Source organism: Epinephelus lanceolatus, chromosome 13, assembly GCF_041903045.1.
Source record: "Epinephelus lanceolatus isolate andai-2023 chromosome 13, ASM4190304v1, whole genome shotgun sequence".
In the NCBI taxonomy this organism is placed as follows: Eukaryota; Metazoa; Chordata; class Actinopteri; order Perciformes; family Serranidae; genus Epinephelus; species Epinephelus lanceolatus.
In genome coordinates, this window is record NC_135746.1 from 41,020,137 (window position 1) to 41,046,395 (window position 26,259).

The 26,259-nt window shown below is 39.3% G+C and overlaps 2 protein-coding genes across 3 annotated transcripts in view; one reads left to right on the forward strand and one right to left on the reverse strand.

Annotated features, from left to right (window-relative positions):
• Positions 1-19,918, forward strand: part of pnocb (prepronociceptin b) — a 39,895-nt gene extending 19,977 nt beyond the window's left edge. The window contains exons 2-3 of the mRNA XM_033648718.2: positions 4,590-4,848; positions 18,993-19,918. Of these exons, the coding sequence (XP_033504609.1) occupies positions 4,711-4,848; positions 18,993-19,646 (792 nt within the window). The 5' untranslated portion in view covers positions 4,590-4,710 and the 3' untranslated portion in view covers positions 19,647-19,918. The remainder of the gene's footprint in view (positions 1-4,589; positions 4,849-18,992) is intronic.
• Positions 19,919-23,133: 3,215 nt separating this feature from the next.
• The window catches only part of znf395b (zinc finger protein 395b), a 28,359-nt gene continuing 25,233 nt past the window's right edge, over positions 23,134-26,259 (reverse strand). For both annotated transcript variants that reach the window (XM_033648715.2, XM_033648714.2), the window contains exon 10: positions 23,134-24,001. In XM_033648715.2, coding sequence (XP_033504606.2) covers positions 23,890-24,001 — 112 coding nt within the window. In that variant the 3' untranslated portion in view covers positions 23,134-23,889. The remainder of the gene's footprint in view (positions 24,002-26,259) is intronic.

Here is a 26,259-nt window from a genome sequence, read left to right on the forward strand (position 1 = left end):
GTTAAGGATGAGTATGTTTTTTTAAAAAAAGGAAAAAAAAGTCATTTAAAAAAGCCATAGAATAGTGTCATACAAAATCCAAAGTGTTTGCACTTTTCATGAGTGACCCTCCCTCATGCTTGCTCCCAAACTCAGTCATCAAAACTTTGAGAACCTCTGATCTAAGATTTTTGTTTCAAGAAGCATTAAAAATGTCATTTTTGCTATTTAGTTATTAAGAATCTCTCCGAGCAGAAGTCCCCTGAGGGCTGGTTTAATTTAATCTAATATAATAATTTAATTTATTTATTTATTATGTTATGGGTCCTGTAATTTCTAAAACATGTATTTGGAAGAATTATGTAATCTGGTACATATTACAGGGAAAATAGAGAGACAGTCCTGATGAAGTTGCTGGAGTTTAGTTGGTTTAATTAACTTAGTGACATTTGCTCTAGAGTCAGCTGCTGAAAATGTAATACAAGTAAATATTTTGTCATTTATTTATTTATTCTTGGAAACTTTAATCTTGTAATATGTGTGTGTATATATATATATATACAGTCAGGTCCATAATTATTTGGACAATGATACAGTTGTCATCATTTTGGCTCTGTACACCACCACAATGGGTTTTAAATGAAACAATGAATACCTGCTTAAAGTGCAGACTCTCAGCTTTCATTTAAGGCTTTTTTCAAAAATGTAGTATGAACCATGTAGGAATTACAACCATTTCTTCACACAGTCCCCCAACTTTAAGGGCTCATAAGTATTTGGACAAACTAACATAATCATCAATTAAACAGTCAGTTTTAATACTTGGTTGCAAATCCTTTACAGTCAATGACTGCCTGAAGTGTTGGACACATAGGCATCATCAGATGCTGGGTTTCTTCCCTGGTGATGCTCTGCCAGCCCTTTACTGCAGCCATCTGCACTTCCTGCTTGTGTTTTGGGTGTTTTGCCCTCAGTTTTAGCTTCAGCAAGAGAAACGCATGCTCAGTTGGATTCAGGTCAGATGATATGACTTGGCCATTGCACAACATTCCACTTCTTTGCTTTAAAAATGTCTTTGGTTGCTTTCGCAGTATGCTTCAGGTCATTGTCCAACTGCACTGTGAAGCATTGTCCAATGAGTTTTGAAGCATTTGGTTGAATCTGAGCAGATAATGTAGCCCCAAACACTTTAGCTTTCATCCTGCTGCTCTTGTCAGCAGTCACATCATCAATAAATACAAGAGAACCAGTTCCACTGGCAGCCATACATGGCCATGACATAACAGTACCTCCACCATGCTTCACTGATGAGGTGGTGTGCTTTGGATCATGAGCAGTTCCTTCCCTTCTTCCTTCTCTTGTCTTCCCATCATTCTGGTAGTTGATCTTTGTTTTATCTGTCCATAGTATGCTGTTCCACAACTGTACAGGCTTTTTAGATGGTTTTTGACAAACTCTAATCTGGCCTTCCATTTTTAAGGCTAACCAACGGTTTGCATCTTGTGATAAACCCTCTGTATTTATTCTAGTGAAGTCTTGTCTTGCTTACAAGAGCAGCAGGATGAAAGCTGAAGTGTTTGGGGCTACATTATCTGCTCAGATTCAGCCAAATGCTTCAAAACTCATTGGATGATGCTTCACAGTGCAGATGGACATTGACCCGAAGCATATTGCAAAAGCAACCAAAGACATTTTTAAGGCAAAGAAGTGGAATGTTGTGCAACGGCCAAGTCATATCATCTGACCTGAATCCAACTGAGCATGCGTTTCTCTTGCTGAAGCCAAAACTGAGGGCAAAACACCCAAAACACAAGCAGGAAGTGCAGACGGCTGCAGTAAAGGGCTGGCAGAGCATCACCAGGGAAGAAACCCAGCATCTGATGATGTCTATGGGTCCAACACTTCAGGCAGTCATTGACTGTAAAGGATTTGCAACCAAGTATTAAAACTGACTGTTTAATTGATGATTATGTTAGTTTGTCCAAATACTTATGAGCCCTTAAAATTGGGCGACTGTGTGAAGAAATGGTTGTCATTCCTACACGGTTCATACTACATTTTTGAAAAAAGCCTTAAATGAAAGCTGAGAGTCTGCACTTTAAGCAGGTATTCATTGTTTCATTTAAAACCCATTGTGGTGGTGTACAGAGCCAAAATGACGACAACTGTATCATTGTCCAAATAATTATGGACCTGACTGTATATATATATATGTAAAGAGTACTGTTTGCTTTGGAAACGCCAAGCAGACCTAGGATCTAGGTACCATGTCTGAAGGGTTACTTTTGGTTCCAAAGGTACCATACTGAAAGTGTTTGGTGGAAACGGGGTTTGAGATGCAGGCAGGAACAGCGTAAATGGGATGTCATGACCAATTGGCTTGCATAGATCCAGAATGACAAACTGGTGATGGCTAACCAACTGGACATCATGTTGATCGACAAACAACAGAAGAAGGCAGTAGTGATAGATGTAGCAATTCTGAGTGACAGCAACATCAGGAAGAAGGAGCATGACAAGCTTGAAAAATACCAAGGGCTGAAAGAGGAGCTAGTAAAGATGTGGGGAGTAAAGGCAACAGTGGTGCCAGTGGTGATCGGAGCACTCAGGGCTGTAACCACCAACTGAGAGTGGTTCCAGCAGCTTCCAGATACAACATCTGAAGTCTCTTTCCAGAAGATGGCAGTTCTAGGAACAACTGAGATACTGCACAGAACCCTCGAACTCCGAGGCCTCTGGTACAGGACTGGAGCTTGAGGAAGACACACCACCCCCACTCCTATGGGGCTACCTTTAAAGTACTGACCCAAATAACCCAGTACCAAGTAGTATTAAAACTTCTACAGTCAAATGATTGATCCTTTTTGTACTCAGATCTAAGAAAAGATTATTTGTATGGTTTGTATTACTGCAAGCGTTCTTTGATGTAATACAACATGTGATAAGCCCACTAACACAGCAGCTGCTTACAACCCACACAGTCTGTGGTGTGGTGAATGAGAGTGATGAATTTACGGAGTTGGCATTTCAGCTTGCCAAGATGCCACCAAAACTTTTCAAAGTATGGCAATGTCACATACCTGTGGTGTCTAGTAGCATTTCACACAGCTGAATGTTTTTATCACATGATGGGAAGTAGAAAAAAGTTATCAAATGAGGTACTCTATTGGTATTGTATCACTTTAAGGGTATTGGTCTTGGTACTCGAATTTTAAAAGCACTAGAGTGTATACCAGTCTGTAATTTCACTGGGGATTCAGTAGACTGTAAATATGTTATGGGAAAGTTCAAGCATTCTTAAAAGCTGCTATAAATTATCATCATTTTCAGTCACAGCAAAAAAGCTGTTATCAACCAGCTGGTGAAACAAAGTGGAGCAGTTAGCAGCTAAAGAGCCAGATAATTCCCTCAGGGGTTGGTAACTAAACAGACAGCCAAAATGAGAGGTAATTTCAGACACATTTGCCAGGTGGACACAAACACAACTCGAAATGAATGCTAATGCTGCTCCATATGAGTTAAATTAGCAAGTGTTTACTAACATGTTTGCCATATCAACTTCAAAGACGATAATATAACAGTGTTGTATTTACAGCTTGTTTCTGCTGCCCTCAAGTGGCAAAAAATGTAGTGCAGGTTAACAAGTTTTTTTTTGTTGTAAACAAACAAAACAAAACAACACTATAAAACATTTTGAAAGCCAAAGTATTCTAAATACAGCATCATACTAAATAAAATACAGCCCACAATTAAAAGACAGATAACTGTCAGCTTGGTGTGTCAGGGCCTTTAGACAGGCATTGTGTCAGGGCTGTTACTACCTCTGCTTCCAGCTTAAAGGCGAGACAGCGCTGTCCCCCCATTTCATGATCATACCTTCCATACAGAACAGCAAGGTGGCATCACAGCACAATATTACCACCTTGAACAGGTAGTGTAAAAGGGGCATTAACTCCAGCACTACAGAGTTCTATTGTAAAACCCCCTTAAGTTACTAAAATGTTTAAGAATAAATTAATAATTAATAATAATTTTCTAAAGTCATAACTGAGTAAGCACATAAAGGGCAGGAATATGTTGGTTCATCTTAACCATGCTGTTGGCTCATTAACCTGCAGAGACCATATGTTTAGGTGGGGCAGCAGTCTGAGGGCAGAAGCAATCTATGATGTCCTGAGTGGCTGTGTCTTCTTTGTTATCTCAGTATTATTGGGTAATACAATGGTGAGTAACAGGATAGATGGGGGTCAGGGAGTGGAGGTCAAGCAACAAACACCATGCTCCTGGTTCACAGCCATGGTGTTCCTGATGTCTTCAAACACAGATCCACTCACACAACAATTCCAGCTTCTGCAGTGTGATTTCCATCAGCGATCCACCCCTGCAGCCTGTGGTGGCCGCTTCCTGCCCACTGGAAAACACCCATTTTCTCATTTATTGCCTCGGGTTGTGCTCTCTCTCCATCCCACCCACATTGTCCATCTCCTGGTGTTGGCTAAACTCTCTCCCACCATCAATGCTTTGACTGACCGCCCAAATCCAGCTAATGATTCCTATAAACTGGAATTGACGCAATGCTCCTGTCACTGTGTCTGCTTTTCTCCCTGTAGGCTGGACCCACATCTCAGAGAATTATCTCCCGCATTCTCCAGCTGCTGACCCTTGTTCCAGACGTTCCTCCTGTACCTGCTGGGCTCTTGTGTGTCCCTGCCTGTCTGGCTGTGCTGAGAGATGAAGATCCCTCTGTGGTACCTGGTGGTGCTGCTGGCATGTCTCTTCACCCCTGGACGCAGTGACTGCCAGGGGGAGTGTGTGGCCTGCGGTCTGCTCCTGCAGCAGCAGCAGCTGCAGCAAGCCTTCAACACCATGGTGAGTGTGTCGACGTGTGTGTGTGTTTGTCGTTGTGAGTCACTGGTGATAAGAGCATCCGCCTGGTCAACACTGTAGTGTGTGTCACTGTGGGAACAGTAGCACTAAGCTTTCAGATAGAGGTGTGTTTGTGTTTGTCCGAGCAAGTTATTCACGACAAGAGCTTCTGTGTTTGATAGTCCTCTACGCACTTTGTTTGCCTGTATGTATGCGACTTAATATGGGGGTAAAATGATGTGATTATTGTGCTCTCTCAGTCCCAGAAGTATTTTACAAATAATTTATTTAGTTCATTTTGTTTTCTTTTTTTGGCGTCATGGTGGTCAAGGGGCTATAACACAGCAAGTAAACATTTTCTGTCAATTATAGGCAAGAGGCTTCTACACAAATCTTTTTGATTTAAAGTTTTAAACTTCAAACTGGAAAAAGAAGTAAAGAGATGATAAGATAGTAAATTAAATAGAAGAAAGAACACAATAAATAAGAGCTATAATAAAGAGAACATCTTTCAACAAGAATAATACTGTGTAGGAAAATGACTCTATGTGGTGCCCCCTAGTGGTGGTGTCTAAAAAGGCCCTGTGGTACATACCTAACATCATTAACACAGACATAAAAAACATGATCTCACAGAAATATGTGAAATGAACACGACATCTTAACATCACATTGCATGGTGGTGGCATGTAATGTGTTAAAATACATAGTGGCAGCACAGTTGGGTTTAGGTATCAAAACTACTTGGTTAGGTTTAAAGTAATGAGGTCTGTTATGTACGAGATGTAAGTACATCATAAAGTGATGTAAGTATGTCATGTACTTGATGTAACTACATAAAGTGACAGAATTTGTCATGTAACTTGCCACAAGTACATAAAGTGAAGTAAGTAGCCTACATCACGTGGCTTGACGTGACTACATTAAGTGTTAAAGTCTGTCACGTAACTTGACATTATGTACATAAAGTGACGCAAGTAGCCTACGTCATGTAACTTGACGTAACTACGTGAAGTGATTAAGTTTGTCACATAACTTGATGTACATACACAAAGTGACATAAGTAGCCTTTGTCACATAACTTGACTTAACTACATGAAGTGATAAAGTCTCTCACATAACTTGACGTATGTACATAAAGTGACTTAAGTAGCCCACACCACATAACGTAACCACATAAAGGATGGAAGTATATAATGTTAAAAGAACGTTCAATCTGAACTGCCATGGGTTAAAGTGTTTGTTTGACCCATCCAGCAGCATGACCTCTGTTCTCCCTACCTACCTTTGGGGTGGTAACATTAACCAATGTCCATTATGTGTCATTTACCAGGGTGTCCTGGTTAAATGACACACAATGTCATGGATCCTAATTGACTTTCCATTGGCAGTGTTTCTGTGGTGCCACCACGTAATTTTAACACACAACGTCCCACCACTTTCTAATGCTGTGTTGACAGGTGGTAATTTCACAAATTTCTGTGAGACCACATTCTTCTTAAATTAGCAAAGTTGTTCTATTTGCATACTAATGAAGGCCAAGTAAGGATTCAGGCTGAAAACAGCCAGCATTAAAACAGAGCAGATACCAGTGAGATAGTAAAATACATCCTTTGCTGATGGACTGTCTCTGTTTGTGCTACATTTTTTTTTAAGGGGGCGGGAGTCCAAGTAGGGCAGGTGGGAGGGGTAATGGATTGGTACAGCAGCCACAGACTTTCACCCAGGAGAACTTCTATAAAAATGAACTGCTTGGCAACCAGAGCAGGCATCTCATTGAGACAGGCCTTTATTTGTCAAAGTGTATAACAACACCGGCCTAGTAAAAGTGACTAGATGTTTAATTGGGACTAGGCTTCTAACTGAAGTTTTACGGTAGGTCATAATGTGATCTTTACCAAACGTTATGCCATTTAAACAACAGAGTAACATTTTAAATTAAAAAACATAAATGCTTTTGAAAATTTGTATCAATTCATTAAACAAGTTTGTTAAAAACTATCTGAGCTGTTAAGCTAATGCTGGCTAAACATACTGGTTGGAGGTTGTTGCATCTCCATCTGTAATTTTAACCTGCACTTTTTGCATACTGCTATTTGTTTTTTACATCTGGTGCTCAGTAACATAACATTAGTCAGTCATGGTTCTCTGCAACTTGATTGGATAATGTCAGATTTTATTTTATTTTATTTTATTTTATATATATTTTATGAAGTATCACATTGCTGAGATTAAATAACATTAATATTAGTTAATTCTGGAAACACTCTGGGGCACTTTGTAAATAACATACTTTCTCACCTTTGGATGTAGAGGAAGGTATCAAGTATTTTCAAGTGAAAGGGCTCAAGTCAAAGTGAAATCACAAGTCCTCAGTGTTTAAGTCGAGGTTGAGTTTAAAGTCTGTTTTGAATATGTCAAGTCTAAAGTCATCAAATTTATGATTCAAGTCTGACTAGAGTCCAAGTCATGTGACTTAAGTCCACACCTCTGGTGGCTGACATGCATTAGCTTGGAGAGCTAACTTGGCTTGTTTACTATATTACACCCTGTCAAACCCTGTTCAAACTCTCAAAGTCTATATGAAAAAATGGAACGAATCAAATATTTTTATTGAACAGCCATGTATTCATGTATTTGATGAGAAACCAAAGCACTAGACAGATTAACATTTTGCCATGATGATGATACTACGGACAAAGTTGGAGTATCAAAGTTATTACAATTCATTGTGTGGGGGACATGTCTGTCTGGTCAGACTTACAGAACATTGTTGAGACACTTTACTAAAACCTCATGGTTGCGCTAGAGGAAAGGTCAGGGGATCCCCAAAATCAGTAGGCTCAGTCCTCTGAGGACTCTGATCTGATCAGTGATAAACCTTAGGGCTAAATAGGAGTTGAGCTAAAACACAACAATACACAAATACCAAGCTGTTTTTTTTTTCTGAGATCCTCAGAAGTTGTTGTTTTGAAGATAGATTTAAAAAAGATAAAACTGGTATTATTTCTGTGACATAGTAGAGGGAGATTATTTGCATGTGTAAGGATCTACAGCACTTGTGCAATGCTTCGTGACCAACAGGCAGACACCAGCCTCTGCACTGAGAGAATACAATTGCCCTCCGAACTCAAACTAAAACTTCAGTGCAGAACACAATCTCATTTCCAAACAGTGAGAGACACGTCAGCGGGTAAAAATAGTCCGTGGGCGTCCATGAATAGCTGTAGGATGGCTAATTTAGCTGATAATGATGCAGAGAAAGACAGCTGGGACCTTTTGGGGAGTTGTAATAGAACTCTGTAATTGACTGCTGCTCAGTATCATCAGCCCAGGCTTACATCGGTGACTGACACATTTTATCAGCTCCTCATTGTGTTAGCTGCTTTCCCATTGAGCCACAGATGGAATCCACTGAGCAATTCCATTGTTTCCCACTCTAGACTAAAAGAGTGTGTGTGAAGCTGCTGGTGTTTGTTATGTCAGGAACCATTGATTTAGTAACTCGCACACGTACACATTCATGAGGGCATCCACACAGGCACCCAGACATACACACATCAGGCATTGCATTGTATCATCCCCCAGTTACTACACACATTGCATAATGCTAATTTTAAAGGTAAATGCCAGTATTTGTTTACATTTGAGCTAATCATCTGTGCTACAGCTGTAATTTACATAATTCAGAGCAGCTTCTCCATATTGTCTTTTGTATATCTAAAAATCAGGATTCATTCTCCTACTTTCTGTACAGGCCATTTGGCATTACACAATTCAATCTATTATAAAAACACCTTAAGACTTATTTAAACTCCCTTTACATTCAAAAATAGATAAGTTCATTTCAAACATTGTCAGTGTCACTGCCCACATACTTCTATGCCTACTTGATAACACTAAAGGGCAGAGTCAGAAGTTTCTGACAACCAATACTGTACTGTACTGAGAAGGCTTGTACAGTACTGTACTGACCCCTCTTAAGTTTAAAAACACCACATAGGGGATAAGCACAGCAATTGAGAAAAGCATAATATTTCTAACATAGTTAGGGCATACCATAATGTTTATTTTCAGATGAGGAGGGAAGTCAGATTTGACCTCTGAGGACTGTGAGCGGCCAAATCCCAGATGGTCTCCAGTACCCCACATCTGATGTGCAAACATGTTTAATTTTGAAACCAAACAGTGTAGAAAAAAGCATTTGAGGTGTTAATTCCAGCTAAATTAGGAATGCACATTTATTTGGTGATACTTTTGAGACCACCAGAATTTAAGGAAATACATTAGGTCAAGTTCAATGTTAAATTTCATTAAAAACTTATATATATTTACTTACTTATAATATATTCATTTTAGCTTGGATTCTACCAGAATACACCCAGGTGTTAGTCTATTTTCTTTTACTGGACTACACCCACCAACTATATCATTGTGCAGAAGGAAGCATGACAGCACAACAAGTATTAATGCCGTCCTCAGCTGAGCTGGCTCCACATCTGAAAAATGAACATTATGGTATGCCCTAACTATGTTAGACATGTAATGCTTTTCTCATAAAATGCACAGTTTTTATAATATGAAAGCTTTTGGGGGTGGGGCTGGGATGGTCCCCTGTGGCCCCTCCTGGCCAGCCCTTGGCAACACCGCTGCTAATGTGCAACAACAGACATGTTATTACAGATACAGCTAAGCATCTAACCACATTAGTAATTTACAGAAAACAGATCAATGAAGTAGTGATGGTAAGACTGTAACTGTGATATATACAAAATAAACACAATAATACACAAAATGTAAGCAGCTATGATGTGTAGAGTATGATCAGAGCATGATCAGTAATATGTACAGCAGAATGGTTGTGGTGGTTTTAAATATAGAGCCAGTCTGAGATATACTTTTAGTTTTAGTCATCCCAGATGTTTTTGTTTATATACTGTTCAGCTCTCAGACATGAATGTCAGTACTAGACAATCTGCAAAGTCCATGATTATGCTCAGTGGCCATCTTTTTTTAATGCCCAATGCCAATGATTTTAGAGATCCTGCTTTCTTACTTCAGTTTGTTTATGGTTAGAGAAAGATTCTGGTTATAAACGGTAAACGATATAAGGTATGGTTAGGGTTAAGAACCTACAACACTTGGTTTTTAAGGGCACGGGCTGTTGTAAAGCAGGGGTCTTAAAATTTTCCTGGCTAAAGACCCCTTAGCTCAAAGACAGAAGGAGCAGGGATCCCCTACTAAATATACTGGTTTGTATAAAATATAGGTGCACGGTTGAAGAGTGGGAGAAGGCATGCCTCTTAGCTCAAACTCAAATCATAAATGCTTGATGGAGTTTGTTACAATATGAGTGGATGTTTAGGACATACATTACACATGTCAAACTGCACCATTTCAACCCTAATTACCCTAACCCTGTATTAAATGTAATAATAGAACTGGCACCTTACTCCACTGTATGTGGGAATGGAATGTCAAAAGCTCAAAATATACTGGAGAAAAGTTCTTGACCTGATTTCTGAATTGACAGGCGTTGCTTATATGTTGTGTTTGTTTGTTTTCAATTTAAAAAATCAATAAACAGAGCATTGAAAAAAAAAACAGGCCAATATATTTCACTTGTGAGCTAATTAGTTCACCTCACTGCTATGTATAAGTGCTGCACAGTGATTTAGCGTTAGCTAGCTCACATGATTGTGCAAGGATTCACAAATAATAATTAGCCTATCATCAGTGTTTTGTCCTGTAAATCAAATGTTTTTTTATTTTTTATGAATATGCCAATTTTTCTTTGCTAATAATGCATTGTATTCTTGTTATACTGGCTGTTAATGTTGACATTCGACAGAATCGTGAAGTGCAGAATTTTCCCACATGGAAGGAATGCCTATTTGTATACTACCAGGCTGCAAGTTCAAACAGATGGTTAACATGTGGCACAGCTAGCTGCTATTACTTTGTCATGGACTGATGGCTGCGGCATTAACATGGCCATCAGCCATTCACACTGACAGCGGCCAAGGGGTGACCCATACCACTCCTGTTCTGTCCATCCCCCCAGCTACAGCTTTGTAAGTGAGGAGTTTCTTCACCTCAAAACAACCTAAACCTGATCTGTTTTGTGTTTTAATGACTTAATTTGACGGATGGCAGAACACGTGACAAAGGTCCACAGCCAGATTGATGTGAGTAGTCTGACCTTGATATTATAGTTAAGTACCATCCCTGAACCATACCCCTTGAGCAAAATAGAGCCTTTGAAGCATCATCACTGAGGATTCTCACATCCTTTTCATCCTCTGGCCCTCACAAGTATATAAACACGACTGCGTGCGCGCACACACACACACACACACACACACACACACACACACACACACACACACACACAGCTCGTCTCACTTATAAACTCCTTTAGATTGCTCCATTGATCTGACGTGGAGAATCCCCTGGTGTGCTCATTTCATTTACGATGGATAATTAATTTCCGTTGATAGATTCACAGCGGAACTCCCTCTTCTCTCATCCCTTTGATGTGCGCAGGTTTTCCGATAAGAATGCAATTTATCTCATTTGTGCCAGATTTGACGAGTAAATGGGATTTGCTTCTTACCTCAAACTGAAATTTAACTCAGAGGGCTCGGGAGTTTAAAAAAAGGGAGGAAGGAGAGATGTGTTTGCATCAGTCTCTGTGGCGTGGCAGCTGTAACCTATTTATCCTCTGAAGAAAAAGTAATGCAACGTGGTTTTCTGCTTTTAACGGTTATGAATGGTAAATTCAGTCCTATCTGAAACGGCAGGTTAAATTTAAGGGCAAAATTATTTTCAGGTAGCCTGAAATACAATCTCTGAACCCAGTGGCTATCGGTCTGATGACCATAAGCCTCTGGGGGCCACAGCCAATAGACCCTTTTACTGTTACTAAACAGTATGCCATTTTTTGGTGGGCAGGGCTTTGCTGGAAGCAAAACAATTCTCTACAGACATTAGCTAGCACTAGCTAGCAAATTCTGTTGGCTTGTTTTCAACAATTGAGGAAGATGATACGAGTCTCTCTGAATAGGGTGCATTTGGAAATATTCAGTGCCGGAGCGCACTCTGGCATAAACTTGACCATTGGTAAATTCAAAGCATTGTTGGAATGTACCGTTTGGTTATCCAGTGTGGTTAACTTAACCGTCTGTTAATTCATATAGAAATGTAATGTTCCATTTCTTTGAACAACAGGGCTCTCAATTTAGTGTAGAGCATCAGACTAAAAAGTAAACACTGACCAGCAGGACCAGACTGGCCGATCCGTATACTCTCACTCAGTGGATTGATGATTTGACAGGATTGCTAAAGGTGGGATGGCTGGCTTTGTGGTTGATTATTATGCCAATCTTACAAAGGAGGACAACACTTGAACGGTTTCCTCTGGTTTGTTTTGCTATCAAAGCTAAAGTTACCTAATGTGCTAAAAAGTTAGCATTACAGAGAAATCCAATATTCCTCTTAATACCTCCAAAATTTCTGATTAGGTGGACATGATAACCCTTAATACACATAACGTTACTCATTCTTACAACTTCCCTAACCTGATGTGAAGTGTGCACTGCACGTTAACATTTTTGATGATTGCCTCCATCCAGTCCTTTCATCTTATCACTTTTAACCATAGTTGTCTCGTTTTTGCTGACAGGCAGTGGCGGCTGGTATGTGATAAAATTTAAGTTCTGAGCCATGACTCCTTCTATTCTGGCTCCCAATAACACAACAAGACAACATTTTAAGACTCCTGTGTAGCCTACAGCCCTGTGGTGGAGAGTCGTGTTTTGCCTCCAGCTAATAAAATTATGTCATTGTGAGGCCTGCTCTAAAAGGGTCTGATGTAGCCAGTGGTTATTAGGGCCAAGTTTTTCTCTTAAGCGCTGCGGTCATTTCGACTAAAATCTATAAACAGATATCTGCTTACAAATGCACAGCCAAGGCCAAAATGTTGGCATTGTGCATTTCTGCAAACTACAAATATGTTATATTTGTACGTTTCATACGTACCATATCAATGTTTCTAAAGTGACGTAGTATATGAGCTGACCTTGTCATCTGGAAGTGGAGGGGATGGTATTAGGCAAGATGCCTTGGTGTTTCCCACAGAATGAACATTTTTTTCTGTCCCCTCTCTAAATTTAATGATTTTTGTGGGTCTGTTGCAGTGCAGGCAGAACGTGAGTTATTTCTTTCCTCTAAAGGAATTTGTAAAGTTTGACTAATCAGAGGATCCAATTAGAGTTGATCAGATCTGATCAATGGCTGAGAGGTGCAGCTGCCAGAGAGGCGAGTGAAAGCAAACTTTTAGACTCAGTGCAATGAATGGTTAAGTTTCACTTTTACTGTGCCTTGCATTCTGCTGCTCCGTCTGTGCCCAGAGTAGGCTACCCTCTGCACTCCGAAGATGTGGTGCAATGAATTAGCGAATGGTATACTCCAACAGTGCACTTAATGAATAGTGCAGCTCCACAACTAGAAAATCAGTACGTGACGGCAGATGTTGTTGTAGCCCAGATAAATGAATGTGTGGGAAACCCTGTGCCTGCCAAGCTGCAGACTACTGTTCCAGAACAACGACAACAGCAACAAACAGTTGTGATTTAGCGAGTAATTTCTATGGTTCTAGTAGCATTTTTGGCACCAAACTTGGGTGTTTTTAGTGACCCATTGCTGTTTTTCCAGTAGGGATTGTGCTCCCAAAACTGGGTATTATAAGCCAAAACATAATCTTTTCCTAACCATAATCAAGTGCTTACTATGCCCAAACATAACCACTTGTTAACCACAGTGTTGATGAAACATCAAGTCAAGTGTATCTGCTACATAATAATGTACAAATGTAACATATTTATGGTTTGCAGAAATGTACAATACCAACTTTTTTTTCTGGTGATTTGGTTGGAATGTAGATCAATTAATAAAAGCTAATAAAAAGCTGACAATAGCAGTAGGTTACGAGATTGCACTGAGACCAAGTTATTGTGCTGTTGCAAGTGTTTTAACCAAAGACAGTGAAAAGTCATGAATAGAGCAGATTACACAAACTTCAGATGTTCTTCATATGTCCTTACCTATATACCGGTCCTGTGAGTGTTGAGGCATGAAGCCCAACTGTCAGGTGTGATGATAATAAGACAGGAAGGTCATTAAAGCTGCACAGAGAGTCAGTGATTCACCTCTGACATAGCTCATTTTATATCAAAAGTTCAATCCCAAAACACTAAATATATAATTTTTAGAGCAAATACATCATTACCAGAAGTTGAAGGGCCAATTTGGAAAATATTGGACATAATTTACCTGCTGTCCTTCAAACTGATTTGTAATTTCTTCCAATTTTGTGCTGTCAGTCATTTTGCAGAAGTAGATGTCACATTTATCAAATGATGGACGTCTCATATTGGCACCTAACTTTCCACTTACGCTGAACACAGCAGGAACAACGGCCATTAACTCCCATGACACACAAGCCATCCAGATCAAGAGACTGCTTTCCCAGCCTGGGTCTGGTTGTACAGCAGAGGAGAAACACTTTTCAGGTTAAAAAAGAAGTGTGATTGCATGCCATGAATGATATGCTGACCTTGGACAATATTTTTTATAAACCTTGCACTCAAGCTTATGCGGATCTATAGTTAACATGATCAGCCTACTTCTGAGGTACAGTATATAAATGAGTGCATACTTGCACTTGGGAATGCAGGGTGTAACTCTGTTGTTTCCTTTCAGCTTTTATTTAATTTTTTAATCACTAAGTTTCTTATGAGCCTTTAACTTCACCTGTCCTCACTGACTGAGTGATTAATGATAAGGGAACCATAAAACAGAAAGTGGCCATGAATCTTTAAAGCTGCACTTATCAATATTTTGATATGAGAGATGGCCTTTTAATGATTAGGTGTGACTTGAAAAGGGACTCTTCTCACTAGAAGCGTGTGTGTGTGTGTCACTACACACCTACAGAGAATAAATAACTCACCCTGCAATTCCCCTGAGCCTTAAGCAGCATTTTAGCATCTTTCATCTTTCAGTCTCATGACTCTCATCAGACCCACTTCAGCTGCAACAGGCAGCTGTTTATAGCAAAAATGTTGCAACAAACCCACCCTCTGCTACTGTTCCAACACTGAACAGCAAATGTTAGCGACTAGATAGTGAACTTAGTGGAAAGTTTAGCAGCTAAAGCAGCAGTTTCTCAAGAATTAGTGAAGACTGAAACAGAACTAAAAGGAGAGCGCATATAACTAAGAGCTGGGTACCAATCCGTAGGATGCTGATCAAATATCAGTGTCAAATATCAGTACTACAGAGGACCAATCCACGTTAAATCAATCTGTGCCATCTGGGTGACAGAGTACACTGTGGTCCAGCTACTGCATGGCTGCTGGAACTGATTGTGGCCACTCTAGACACTGAAGAACAAAACAAAACCAGGTTGCACCCAGAACATGGCAACAGGTGAAAATCTACACAGTGTCTAGGACACAGCCATTTCGGACACACTGTTCACTCGCATGTCTCACGCAACAAATGTGCTCTCATTTTAGTCCATGCAGGTGTATGCACCAGTTCATGGTTGTAACTTTGACCTGAAGCATTTATTTGCTCTTCAAGTCGCATTTTTTCAACACGACATGCATAAACACAAGGTTTTAGCCAATAAAAGGCAATGAATAAATATACAGTGCTCAAAAAATTAAGGGAACCCTTAATGGTCACAGTATAACGCCAAGTCACTTCAACAGTACCCTGACTGCTGTTACGTACCAGGATGAAATCCTCAGAGCGATTGCCAGACCTTACGCTGGTGCAGTGGGCCCTGGGTTCCTTCTGGTGCAGGACAATGCCCAGCCTCATGGGGCCAGAGTATGTGGGCAGTTCTTGGATGACAAAGGAATTGATGCCATTGACTAACCCTATCATTCCCATAACCTAAATCCAAATGGGTACCTATGGGACATTTTGTATTGGTGTATCAAATGCTGCCACATACCACCACTGTCCAGGAGTTCACTGACGCACTGATCTAGGTCTGGGAGGAGATCCCCCAGGACACCATTCGCCAACTCATTAGGAGCATGCCCAGATGTTGTCGGGAGTGCATACAGGCATGCAGGGGTCATACACACTACTGAGTCACATTATGATTTGCCGTGATTAAATTCACGCCAGTCGGATCATCCTGTGATTTCATTTTTTTTACTTTGATTTTCGATTCGATTTCGATTTGATTTTTCAACATAAATAATTCGTTCGTCAAGATCAGATGTGAGATATAAGTGTTCCCTTAATTTTTTTTGAGCAGTGTATTCATCTACATGATGAATGTCGTATGCTGTAAAGCCCTGTGAGGCAAATTGTGATTTGTGATATTGGGCTTTATAAATAAAATTGAATTGAATTTAGCAAACGAGGAGGAGCAGGATGTGCTGTCTCTGGACAGAGCCAGAGAGCAGAGAGAGTGTGATCCTAGAGACTCTCCCTTCAATTTTGCCCAGCAGCTGGAAGTTTGGACTTGTGTTTTCCAACTGAAATTACATATTTGTCAGTTATTACCGCGAGAGTAAAGAAGCAAATTCCAAATACTGGTAATAGTACGTTTAAATGTGAACAGTACTCAACCTTACATATGACTTCACACACATTTATCTTTTGGCCAGAAACTCCAGATGGATGATAATGTTGCTGCTTATTTGCTTGATGTGTTAAAAAGGCTAACTAACTTGCTAATAGACCCTTTTACAGCTGACCTTCTCTAAAATATGCGGATGCATGTTGGCAGCAGAAGTGGCTTTTCGCCTAGTCATCTAAATGAGTTAGCAAGCTTTGAACATTGAATTCAAACTGGTACCAGCATCAAAATGCCTGGTCGTAGTGTGTTTGGTTGTCAGAATCGATATTCCAACTGCAGACTCAAGTTCTACAGAACTCTGATAGGATCACGACCATCTCAGAGCAATGGGGTTTTGGTTTAACAGGTGACTGTGTTAACTGGTGACTCCACTGAAATGGTTGCTCGTATTGATGACAGCTGTCAAAAACATGAAAAGAATATCAATTTCACTTCATTTAATTTTGAATACATACTCATCTGTGTTTATCATCTACACCAACCATTTACATAAGTTACTTTGAACAACCACAGATGCATTCAGCTGAAAGTCACCAGTTGACATGAACACTTGTTAAACCATAACACCATTGGTGTATATGGATACTAAGCTAAGCTAAGCTATTAAATGTGTTGTTGACCACTGGACATGCTTACATTCTCATGTAACAGTGGAATGGAAGTAGAATTCATGCTCAGATAACAACCATAGAGCTCTGAACTATGCTAGCTAGCAAGCCCACAACACAGAATGCAGCTACTGTTAAGACGTTATGTAAGTTTTGTGGTTTGTTAATATAACCAGCCTCATACAGAGTGGTCTTGTGTCCTTGTCTGTGGGTGGGGAAAATTTCTGATTTCAAGACACAAAACTCTGAGTGTGTTTTATGGTACTGGACATTCTACCTGTACATGACCACAGAAAATGTGGTGATAAGCAACAGTGACTTGTATGCTCATAATTTCTCATCGCTGTATGCTAGTTTTCTCCTCTAAATGCATTTATATGTCAAGCCAGTGAAAATTGGTCCACTTGCTTCTTTCCTCCACCGACTCACTAATAGCACAGGATCTTTTGGCATTAATGCTCTTGCATAGCTTGACAAGCTATTGCATTCCACTACACCTCTGCTGCCATATTGCGTGCACACCCTTATGTATGTCATTATTGTTAACCAACTGTCAAAGGGTCTAAAGGTTAACCTTATAAACGTTATAACATTGCAATATATAAACTGTGTGTTATATTCAGCTTGTTAATGAGTTTTGCCCACAGGTGGCCATAAAAAACTGATTAATGCAGCTTTAAGCATCCCCATTCAACTAATGAACTAACTAACCTAGTGATCAAATCTGATGGATAATTAACTGGTCCCACACAGTACTATGCTGCCATGGTGAGTAAAACAGTATCCTGGAAATCCATAAAGTATAAAACAACATAATCAAGATGTCAGTGGGGATATTTCAGTTTCCAATCAAAAACAGCATGTAAATGAACTTTCTTCTAAATTCTCACTGTTGGGTGCCTGTTATTTTGCTGTGTACTTTCTGTGTTCAGTCTCCTGTATCTTGAGTCTTTTAGGGATTCTGTCATGGATTTATGCTTCTAAGAAATAAAAAAAATGATGTGTTCTTGGCTAGTGAGACATTTCAAGCCTCACTAACTTGGAGTACTTACTTGCTACAATGGCCACCATGTGTTTCCTCAAGCCCTCATGTTGTTGCCTGTTGGGATTTAACTCTTCAAATTGTGTGTCTGTGTCTTTCTTTGTGTTGCCATCATGAGGAAACATTAATACTCTCAAATTAAACTCCAGGAGGCTCAGCAGCCTAACTAAAGAGCAGGTAAATAAATAGTTGCTGCTTTTAAAACTGTTGACCTATACCATGGATAGAAACTGTTTCAACATCACCCTGAGTAAACACAAATTAGGCGTTTTTCACCAGAATTTCAAATTTTTGGCATGGATGGATTATTGAATGGGCATACTGGACACAGGCCCAGTGGCACTTATTGTCAGGGGGCCCCCTGGCCTTCACCTGCAAAATATCAAATGTCAAATTAACATGTAGCAACCAGGAAGAGACTCAAAATGACCACAAAAAGCCCACAAATGGATGTAAAGAAACTCCATAGAGACAAAATAACTATAAAAACTGCAAAACAACTGCAGAGAAACTGAAAACACAAAATAACTACAAAAATGGCAAAACAATCACAAAGAGACAACTTCAGGCACAAAATAACTAGAAAAACTGGCAAAATAACCATGAAAATTGAATTTCTCCTCAGGAGGATTAATAAAGTATATAAAATTAAAAAAAATTAAAAAAAGATAAGGAAAACAAATACAAAGAGACACAAAATGACTTCACATCTGTGCCCAGGGGTCCACTGTCTCATAATCTGCCCATGGTCTTTGGACTACTAAATTAGTCAGGTGAATTCTTGAGTGCTCTAGTACCTTAACACATCACTGTATCTTCTCTCTCTCTGCAGGTGTGTTTGTTGGAGTGTGAGGGTCACGTCTCCTCTTCACTCACATGGGAGGTGTGTAAACGTACCGTCAAGCTGTCGCACCATCCTGCACTTTCTGAGGGAGGCGCTCTGTTCAAGAGAACAGGAGAGGAACTTGAGCTGACTCCTCTTGACCTGAACTCTGACAGTCAACTGCTGCAGTCTGCAGCCGCTGAGCGCTTCCAGGAGGGGGAGCAGGACGAGATACCCTTCGAGGAGCGCAGTGTCCAGTATGACTCATCACTGCTGGAATCCACTGAGGAGGGGGAGGGCCTGCAAGATCTGGATCTCAGTCTGGCTGACGAAGAGAGGAAGCCAAGAGAGGAAAGGAATGTGGAGAGTGACAGCCAGTTAGAAGGGGACGAGGACAGCGACTCAAAGGCCGTCACCTTATCCAAACGCTTTGGTGGCTTTCAGAGGGGGCGCCACGGATACAGAAAGCTGATTGGTTCACCCATGAGGCCCCTACAAAAGCGCTACGGCGGGTTCATAGGTGTCCGGAAATCTGCCCGCAAATGGAACAGTCAGAAAAGGGTGAACCAGCTGTTGAGGCAGTACCTGGGCATGAGGAGCAGCCGCAGCGGCAGGTTCAACACCGTTCCTGTAACTCGGGTTTGGAGGCAAAACAAACTGTAATGTATTTCTGTTGCTCTCACAGAATCCTGCCCCAGTTACCTCAACCATCATATTTTCAGCAGCTCACTCCAAGTGTCACCATCGTCATCAGAAGAACAGACTCTGCCATGTCGCTGCACCTCTCTTTGTGTCTCTAAGTAACAAGGAATGTTTTGACTGTGATGTCCTTCTTATTAAGCATATTTTCATGACATTCTGTGAAATAAAAGAATTAGAGAAGTGCAATTGAATATATTTTTGTGTGTCGGTACAATAAAAGGGGCCAAATGAGATTGGAAGACTGGTTCACTCGAGCTTTTCACCAGAGATGAGACCTGAGGGTGTGACATTTAAAATCATGTTGAATGCACTTTGATGCGTGTGTGAATTAAGTCATGACTCCAGATGGGGTATTTTGCACTCTGTAGTCTGTGTTATGCAAGCTGTTACTAATGTCCAGCTCTCATGTAATGGACTCATTTGTCACTACATAGGTTTCCCCTATTAACATTACATTTTGGGACTAAACATACACTATAAAAATAATCCAATGGTTCAACTTAAAAATAACAAAGGTAACAATTTGCACACATCTTTTCAAGTTGTTCCAACTCTGGCATTATTGAGTCAATCCTATAAGTCCTTTATAATCTGACAAACTCTATTAATTTAGCACAACCACCATGATTTGCTTCGAAAAACACAGTTTAGTTGAACCAACTTAATATTTATCCAAAGTTGTGGTGATACTTAATGGTCAAATTATGTTATTTAAGATATTTAAACATATTGTTTTTAGTCAATCCTACTAAAAAATGTAAAAACTGTTTTGGATTTTGACCAACTTCTTGAAGTAAATGTTAGCTGACTAAAACACTTTATTGTAACAAACATATTTTTAATGCTAAAAAACTTGTTTAAGTGTTACACTAACTCCACGAATCATTGTCAGAGTGTATCATAAACAAATCTTATATTATAATCAAGAATCAATTTGGAGGTGGAGTAGCACTGTGCTTTCAATATGGTTCAGTCAGATGGCTGGACAGTGAGAGTGCTGAAGCCCAAACTGTTAATTACTGATACAAAAATCTAATTTTCTGCTTAAGGAACTTAATTAATTAAATACAATGGATGTAAATTGGATTTCTGAACTTTGAAACTTACCAAACCTCTACATCTCTCTTAAAATAGTCTTGTTCTCATTGCTTCATTCTGAGCATTGCCAAAAAAAGTTTTTATTATTTCTATTGTATCTTAATTGTGGCCATCCTGCAGGGGTTATCATTGTAAAGCATGTAAGTGATGAGTTTCTCTTTGAGGAATGAGCAGCAGGTTGGCAGGCTCCCCTGGGCTCCTTGTAGTGGAGCAATACTGTCCTCTAGTGTTTGAGGAACAAACACCCTTGGTTACTGATTTGGGATCAGTTTTGCCATGTCGTCAGTAATATTTTACTCAACTCTTTGCGTTTTTCTGATGTTATAATGGAATTAGAAATAAACACAAACTGTCAAACAAATAAATATGCTCAATTTATGGCTGATGCTTACATGTCCTTCACAGTTAAACCAGAAGATCAAAAAATTCACAGAAAAAAAAAATCCCTCATTCTGACAGTATTAGTAGTGTCTGTATGACAGCTCATAATTCATCACGTACCAACCATCTAAAGGGTTTGTACAAAAATATTTGGGTGGGGAGGAGCTGAACCTTAAATCTCACTTTTTAGAAAAAAGGAAAGCCCTCTAAAATGTTTTTAATATTTTCTTTGGACCCTCCCAAACTGCAACTCCCTTCTCCCAATATCTAAAAAAAAGCTAACAGAAAGCAAAGTGTAGAGACTGTAGGGCAGTTCAGTATACCTAAATTTTAAAAGTAAACCATAAAAAGTAAACAGAATGATAATATTTTACTACAGCCATGAATGTGCACATTAGAACTGGCATTGAAAATTGGCAATTTCTTCACAAACTACACAATGTTAAAGGGTAACTCCAGTATTTCCAAACTCCACCCTAGTTTCTCATGTTTTTGTGTTTAACTGAGTAACGGGAACAGCAATTTTAAAACGTGTCAAGTATTGAGTGAGACTGCTGCAGCCAGTAGTGGCAAAACAGGCTGCGATGTAACAACTCAGGATATATTTGCAGTGTCAATGTACGTCCACTTAAAGTGTGTGATTTTTTACAACAGACAGGCTCAGATTATTATGTGATAACATTATGGAAGGGATCCCTATAGAGATAGACATCTTTAGTAAAGGGTAGGATCCAGTTTTTTAAACCAGAAACAGCCATGAAATCACCATTGCCAAACTAGTTGAGAGATGAACCAAGATGGATTTTGTGAGTTTTATTTTGCATCTGTCCACTTTGAATAAAGTGTGATTTACTATGACAAAATTACTGTTTATTAAATGAAGTCTGGTGAGTTTGATGATAACAATTTCAGGTCTGTTTCTGAATCTTTCTCTTAAACAAAAAGGTCTATCTCTGTAGGGATTCTTTCCATAATGTCAGACAGTTAGGACCAAAATCAGAGTCTTCAGTGGAAAAAACAAGCACTTTTAGTGGACACAAGCTGATGTTGTGCTATTGCTGGCTGTCGTAGTTTCGCACAATCCCAAAAACTTGGGAAAATAAGGTGCAGCTCAAAAATTTCTGCCACTTAATTTCCTTTATAAACTAAACTTCGGAAAATAGTTATTACTGAAACTCAATGAATATATAGACAGCAGACAGACCTCAGTGCAATATTATTTTCTTCCCGCACCCAGCTTCAAAATATTATAATTGTAAAATAATTTTGGCACGGTCCCTAACTTATCATGCAGTTCCAGACACAAAGAAGCAATAGTTTAAAGGCAGAAGTTAAGAGTAAAGAGAAACTACTCCACCTGGTGCTTTTTGCAAAGCTGTTCATGTCACTTCAGTCCAGTTGTACATACATGCATGAAGCTGGAAACAGGCGGGGCCACTGGGCATGTATGGCACTGCAGGATGTGAGGGAGATCTTAGTGACACCAGTCTTGAAAACCACCATCTTAATTTGCCATTTAAGAGCTGAGTGATGAAATTAACTGTGCATGTCAGATGTGGTCATTATTATAGAAAATAACGTTTCTGCTTGAGTGGAAAAAATGTGTTAATTTGTTTTGCCATCAAAATATTTTTCTCCATTTGCAGGACACATCCATTCTTTACATCTTAATAGTGTTTATTAGTGTTTGAGGTGTAATAATGTATGCATACGAGTGTGTGTGTGATTGCACAGATTGTGTGACTGTGCACGTGCATGTGTGCATTTCTCTGTCAATCCAACCTAAAAAATGGAATTTGTGAATAGTGTACATTTCAGACTGCATTTCTAACATTACAGCATTGTTCTGAGTCTTCATACAAAATGTGTATAGAGAAAACTACAATAAAATAGTTTGCTATTTCTTTTGTGGACTGTCATGCAGAAGTAAAAAAAAAAAAAAAAGAAGAAGAAGAAGCACAAAAAAACATTTCAAATTCTCAGTGCCTTTTAATTTGTATTTGACAATATATTTCCTCTTTTTTTATTGCTATTACAAACTCACTCCCCTAATGCTAGTCCCATCACCATGACTCCATAGCTTCACGGATAAAACCATTAACACTGGTTGTGCGCCCACACATGGGCAGGAAGGAAATAGGAACTTGGTTGAATTTGAATCGAACCAAATGTAGCTTATTCATGTGAGTTTATATTCCAACAAAGTGCCATAAAACATGAAAATTCCCCCAAAATAATCTGCCCAATACACGGGCGGAACGAGACGATAAAAAAAAAAAAAAAGGTATAAAATACTCGTACGTAACTCAAAGCACACAATATAATGTACATCATAATCACTGTGTAACCACTGAAAGACAGGGTCGGAATAAAGAAAACAGCCAAGCAGCAGTCTAATACAGAGGAGCTACAGGGGCAGTAATATGACCTTTGGATAAAGTAGGAGAGTATTGTAGGCTTAGCACATCACATGGTCAAAGTCAGTCAACAGTTAGCACCATCGCAGACTTCAGGTTTCAGGATCAAGTTACAAAGATACAGAAAAGTCCATATGCATTTCTTTAGGAAAGAGACAAAAAAGGTTGAAAGTAAAAAAGAGAAGAACTGTTTTCCTTGATGGCTCTCAGGCCCTGATTTATATCCTGTTTTTGATAAAAGTCTCTTTTATCACTCATCCATCCACATCTTCTCTCACACGCTCTCTCTGTCCATCACGCAGCAGTCTTTAGTCAGGGAAGCGCTGGCAGGCTTTTTTCCAGCGGCAGGCGGTGCACCACTGATCCTTGCGCTCCACTCCGTACACCTTACGACACTTTTTGGCCTCCCCACGACCCTTCCTGCAGATGTAAAGACGCAAATCATGTGGATGTGAAATGATATGAGACGTCAGGAGGGAAAGGGCGCTACCACACACAATGTGACCAAGCGCTATAAAAATGAGGCTGAGGGAAAATAGACTGATAACAAATGAAGAGAAGATTCAATCTATTTTATCTCTCCTGGCTGAGCCATGGAAATGTGGCTACAGACAGCAGCAAAGTGGGCGATAAAATGACACCCTGGAGGTGAAAGACAGTGGACAGATACTGGAATCAAAACCGGAAACAGCAGAGAGAAGTGTGGACCCAGACTTGTCTTTATGCATAATCTACATCTGAATTGTCAAATGTATACAGGCACAGTTAAAGGTCATATGTATAGCTGTTTCATCAAAATCATTATTTTAAAAAAAATAATACATCCATAGAACGTCTAGAAAGGTAAATAATTAAAGTCTATATTTTCCTGAAAAAAATAATTACAGTAGAGAAATAATTGTTTTAGAAATTTTGACGGGTCCAAAATATGTCAATATTTTGATTTGGTTACGTTGGTTACGGCGGGGAGCTCAGGGTTGCCAGACTGTGATAGCTGCAGAGGTATGGCGTCACAAATTCTAGCCAACCAATGGAGAAGCAAAATCAGAATCAACATTGGTTCAGCTTTTGATCGTTGGTGTCAGCTGAAGGCAGAAAAAGGGCTAAAAAGCCACGCAGAGTTTGCTGCTTTCCTTCTGGACAGGTAAGCTAATGTTTGCTAACTAACGCAGCAGGGTTTAATGCAGCAGGGTCGTAAAAAGATATATCTGCTGAATATATCTAATACTGAGTAAAGCCGAACTAGTAATGACACTGCACCTAGATGAAATATGTTAAGAAAAAGTAAGGATGATGGTTAATTTTAGATATTTCAGCAATTTCTGTGACTGTTCTGGTTTTAGAGTTGTCAAATAGTGTTGTAAAAAAGTAAATTTACTGAATATATCAGATATCTAGTAAAGCCGAACTAGTAATTACACTGAAAGTTAAAATATTGGCTAATTTCAGATATTTTACCGAATACTCTAGAAAGTGCGTTTTTGGGACGGTAACGTTAGTTTTTTGCGGCTTGTTGTAAAATAGAGTCGTAAAAAGATACATCTGCTGAATATATCAAATATCTAGTAAAGCCGAACTAGTAATGACACTGCACCTAGATGAACTATGTTAAGAAAAAGTAAGGATAATGATTAATTTCAGATATTTTAGCAAGTTCTCTAGAAACTGTTTTTGGGACTGTGATTGTTCCGGTTGTAGAGTTGTCAAATAGCGTCATAAAAAAGTAAATCTACTGAATATATCAAATATCTAGTACAGCTGAACTATCATGTTATTATTATTATTATTATTATTATTATTATTATTGGTGGTGGGAAATTATAACAGAGGAATATATTTGTCGTTTTAATATCAAGAACACTTTCATGTTTTTGTGTGTATACAGGATGTTGTTGAATCAGGGAATCCGTGTGTCCACCACGACAAAGGATCCTAATTGACTAATTGCTTTACGGAGATTGTTACAGTGTGTTACAAGGTGCACAAGAGAGGATTCATGATTTATTTATTTATTTTTTTAATTACAATACCACAAAAGACTCTTCACTTGACATCGCTGTCTCCAGTGTCTGCCGTTTACGAACCTGGCAACCTGTAGAATTGAAGAGTGGAGCGAGAGCGGGCGAGTGTGAGTGCAACACCTACTGACCGGGAAGTATGAATCCTATATCTATCACCTTTAATACCAGCATAGCCACACCACTACACTGATAAGGTCTTTTGATTAGAACCGAAGAAATATGTCTACCATCAGAAAAATAATCAACAACTATTTTAACAACTATTTCAAAGGTCCAGTGTGTAGGATCTAGTGCCATCCAGTGGTGAGGTTGCACATTGCAACAACATGAAACTTCTCCTGTGTGCAAAGCATGTCGGAGAACTTCGGAGGCCGGCTTCAAAACACAAATGGCCCAATCTAGGGCCAGTGTTTCATTTGTCTGTTCTGGGCTAATGTAGAAACAACATTGCTGACTCTGTGGAAGAGGACCTGCTCTGTATGTAGATATAAATGGCTCATTCTAAGATAGTGGATCATTCTGAGTTTCAGATGATTATACAATAACTTATACAATAGCCTGCCAAGTAAGTGAGTAACAACTCACAGTTTGATTTCTTAAGGAAAAAAAAAAAAAAGCGAAATAGTGTGACATATAAGAGGCCTTTTCTTTTAGTCT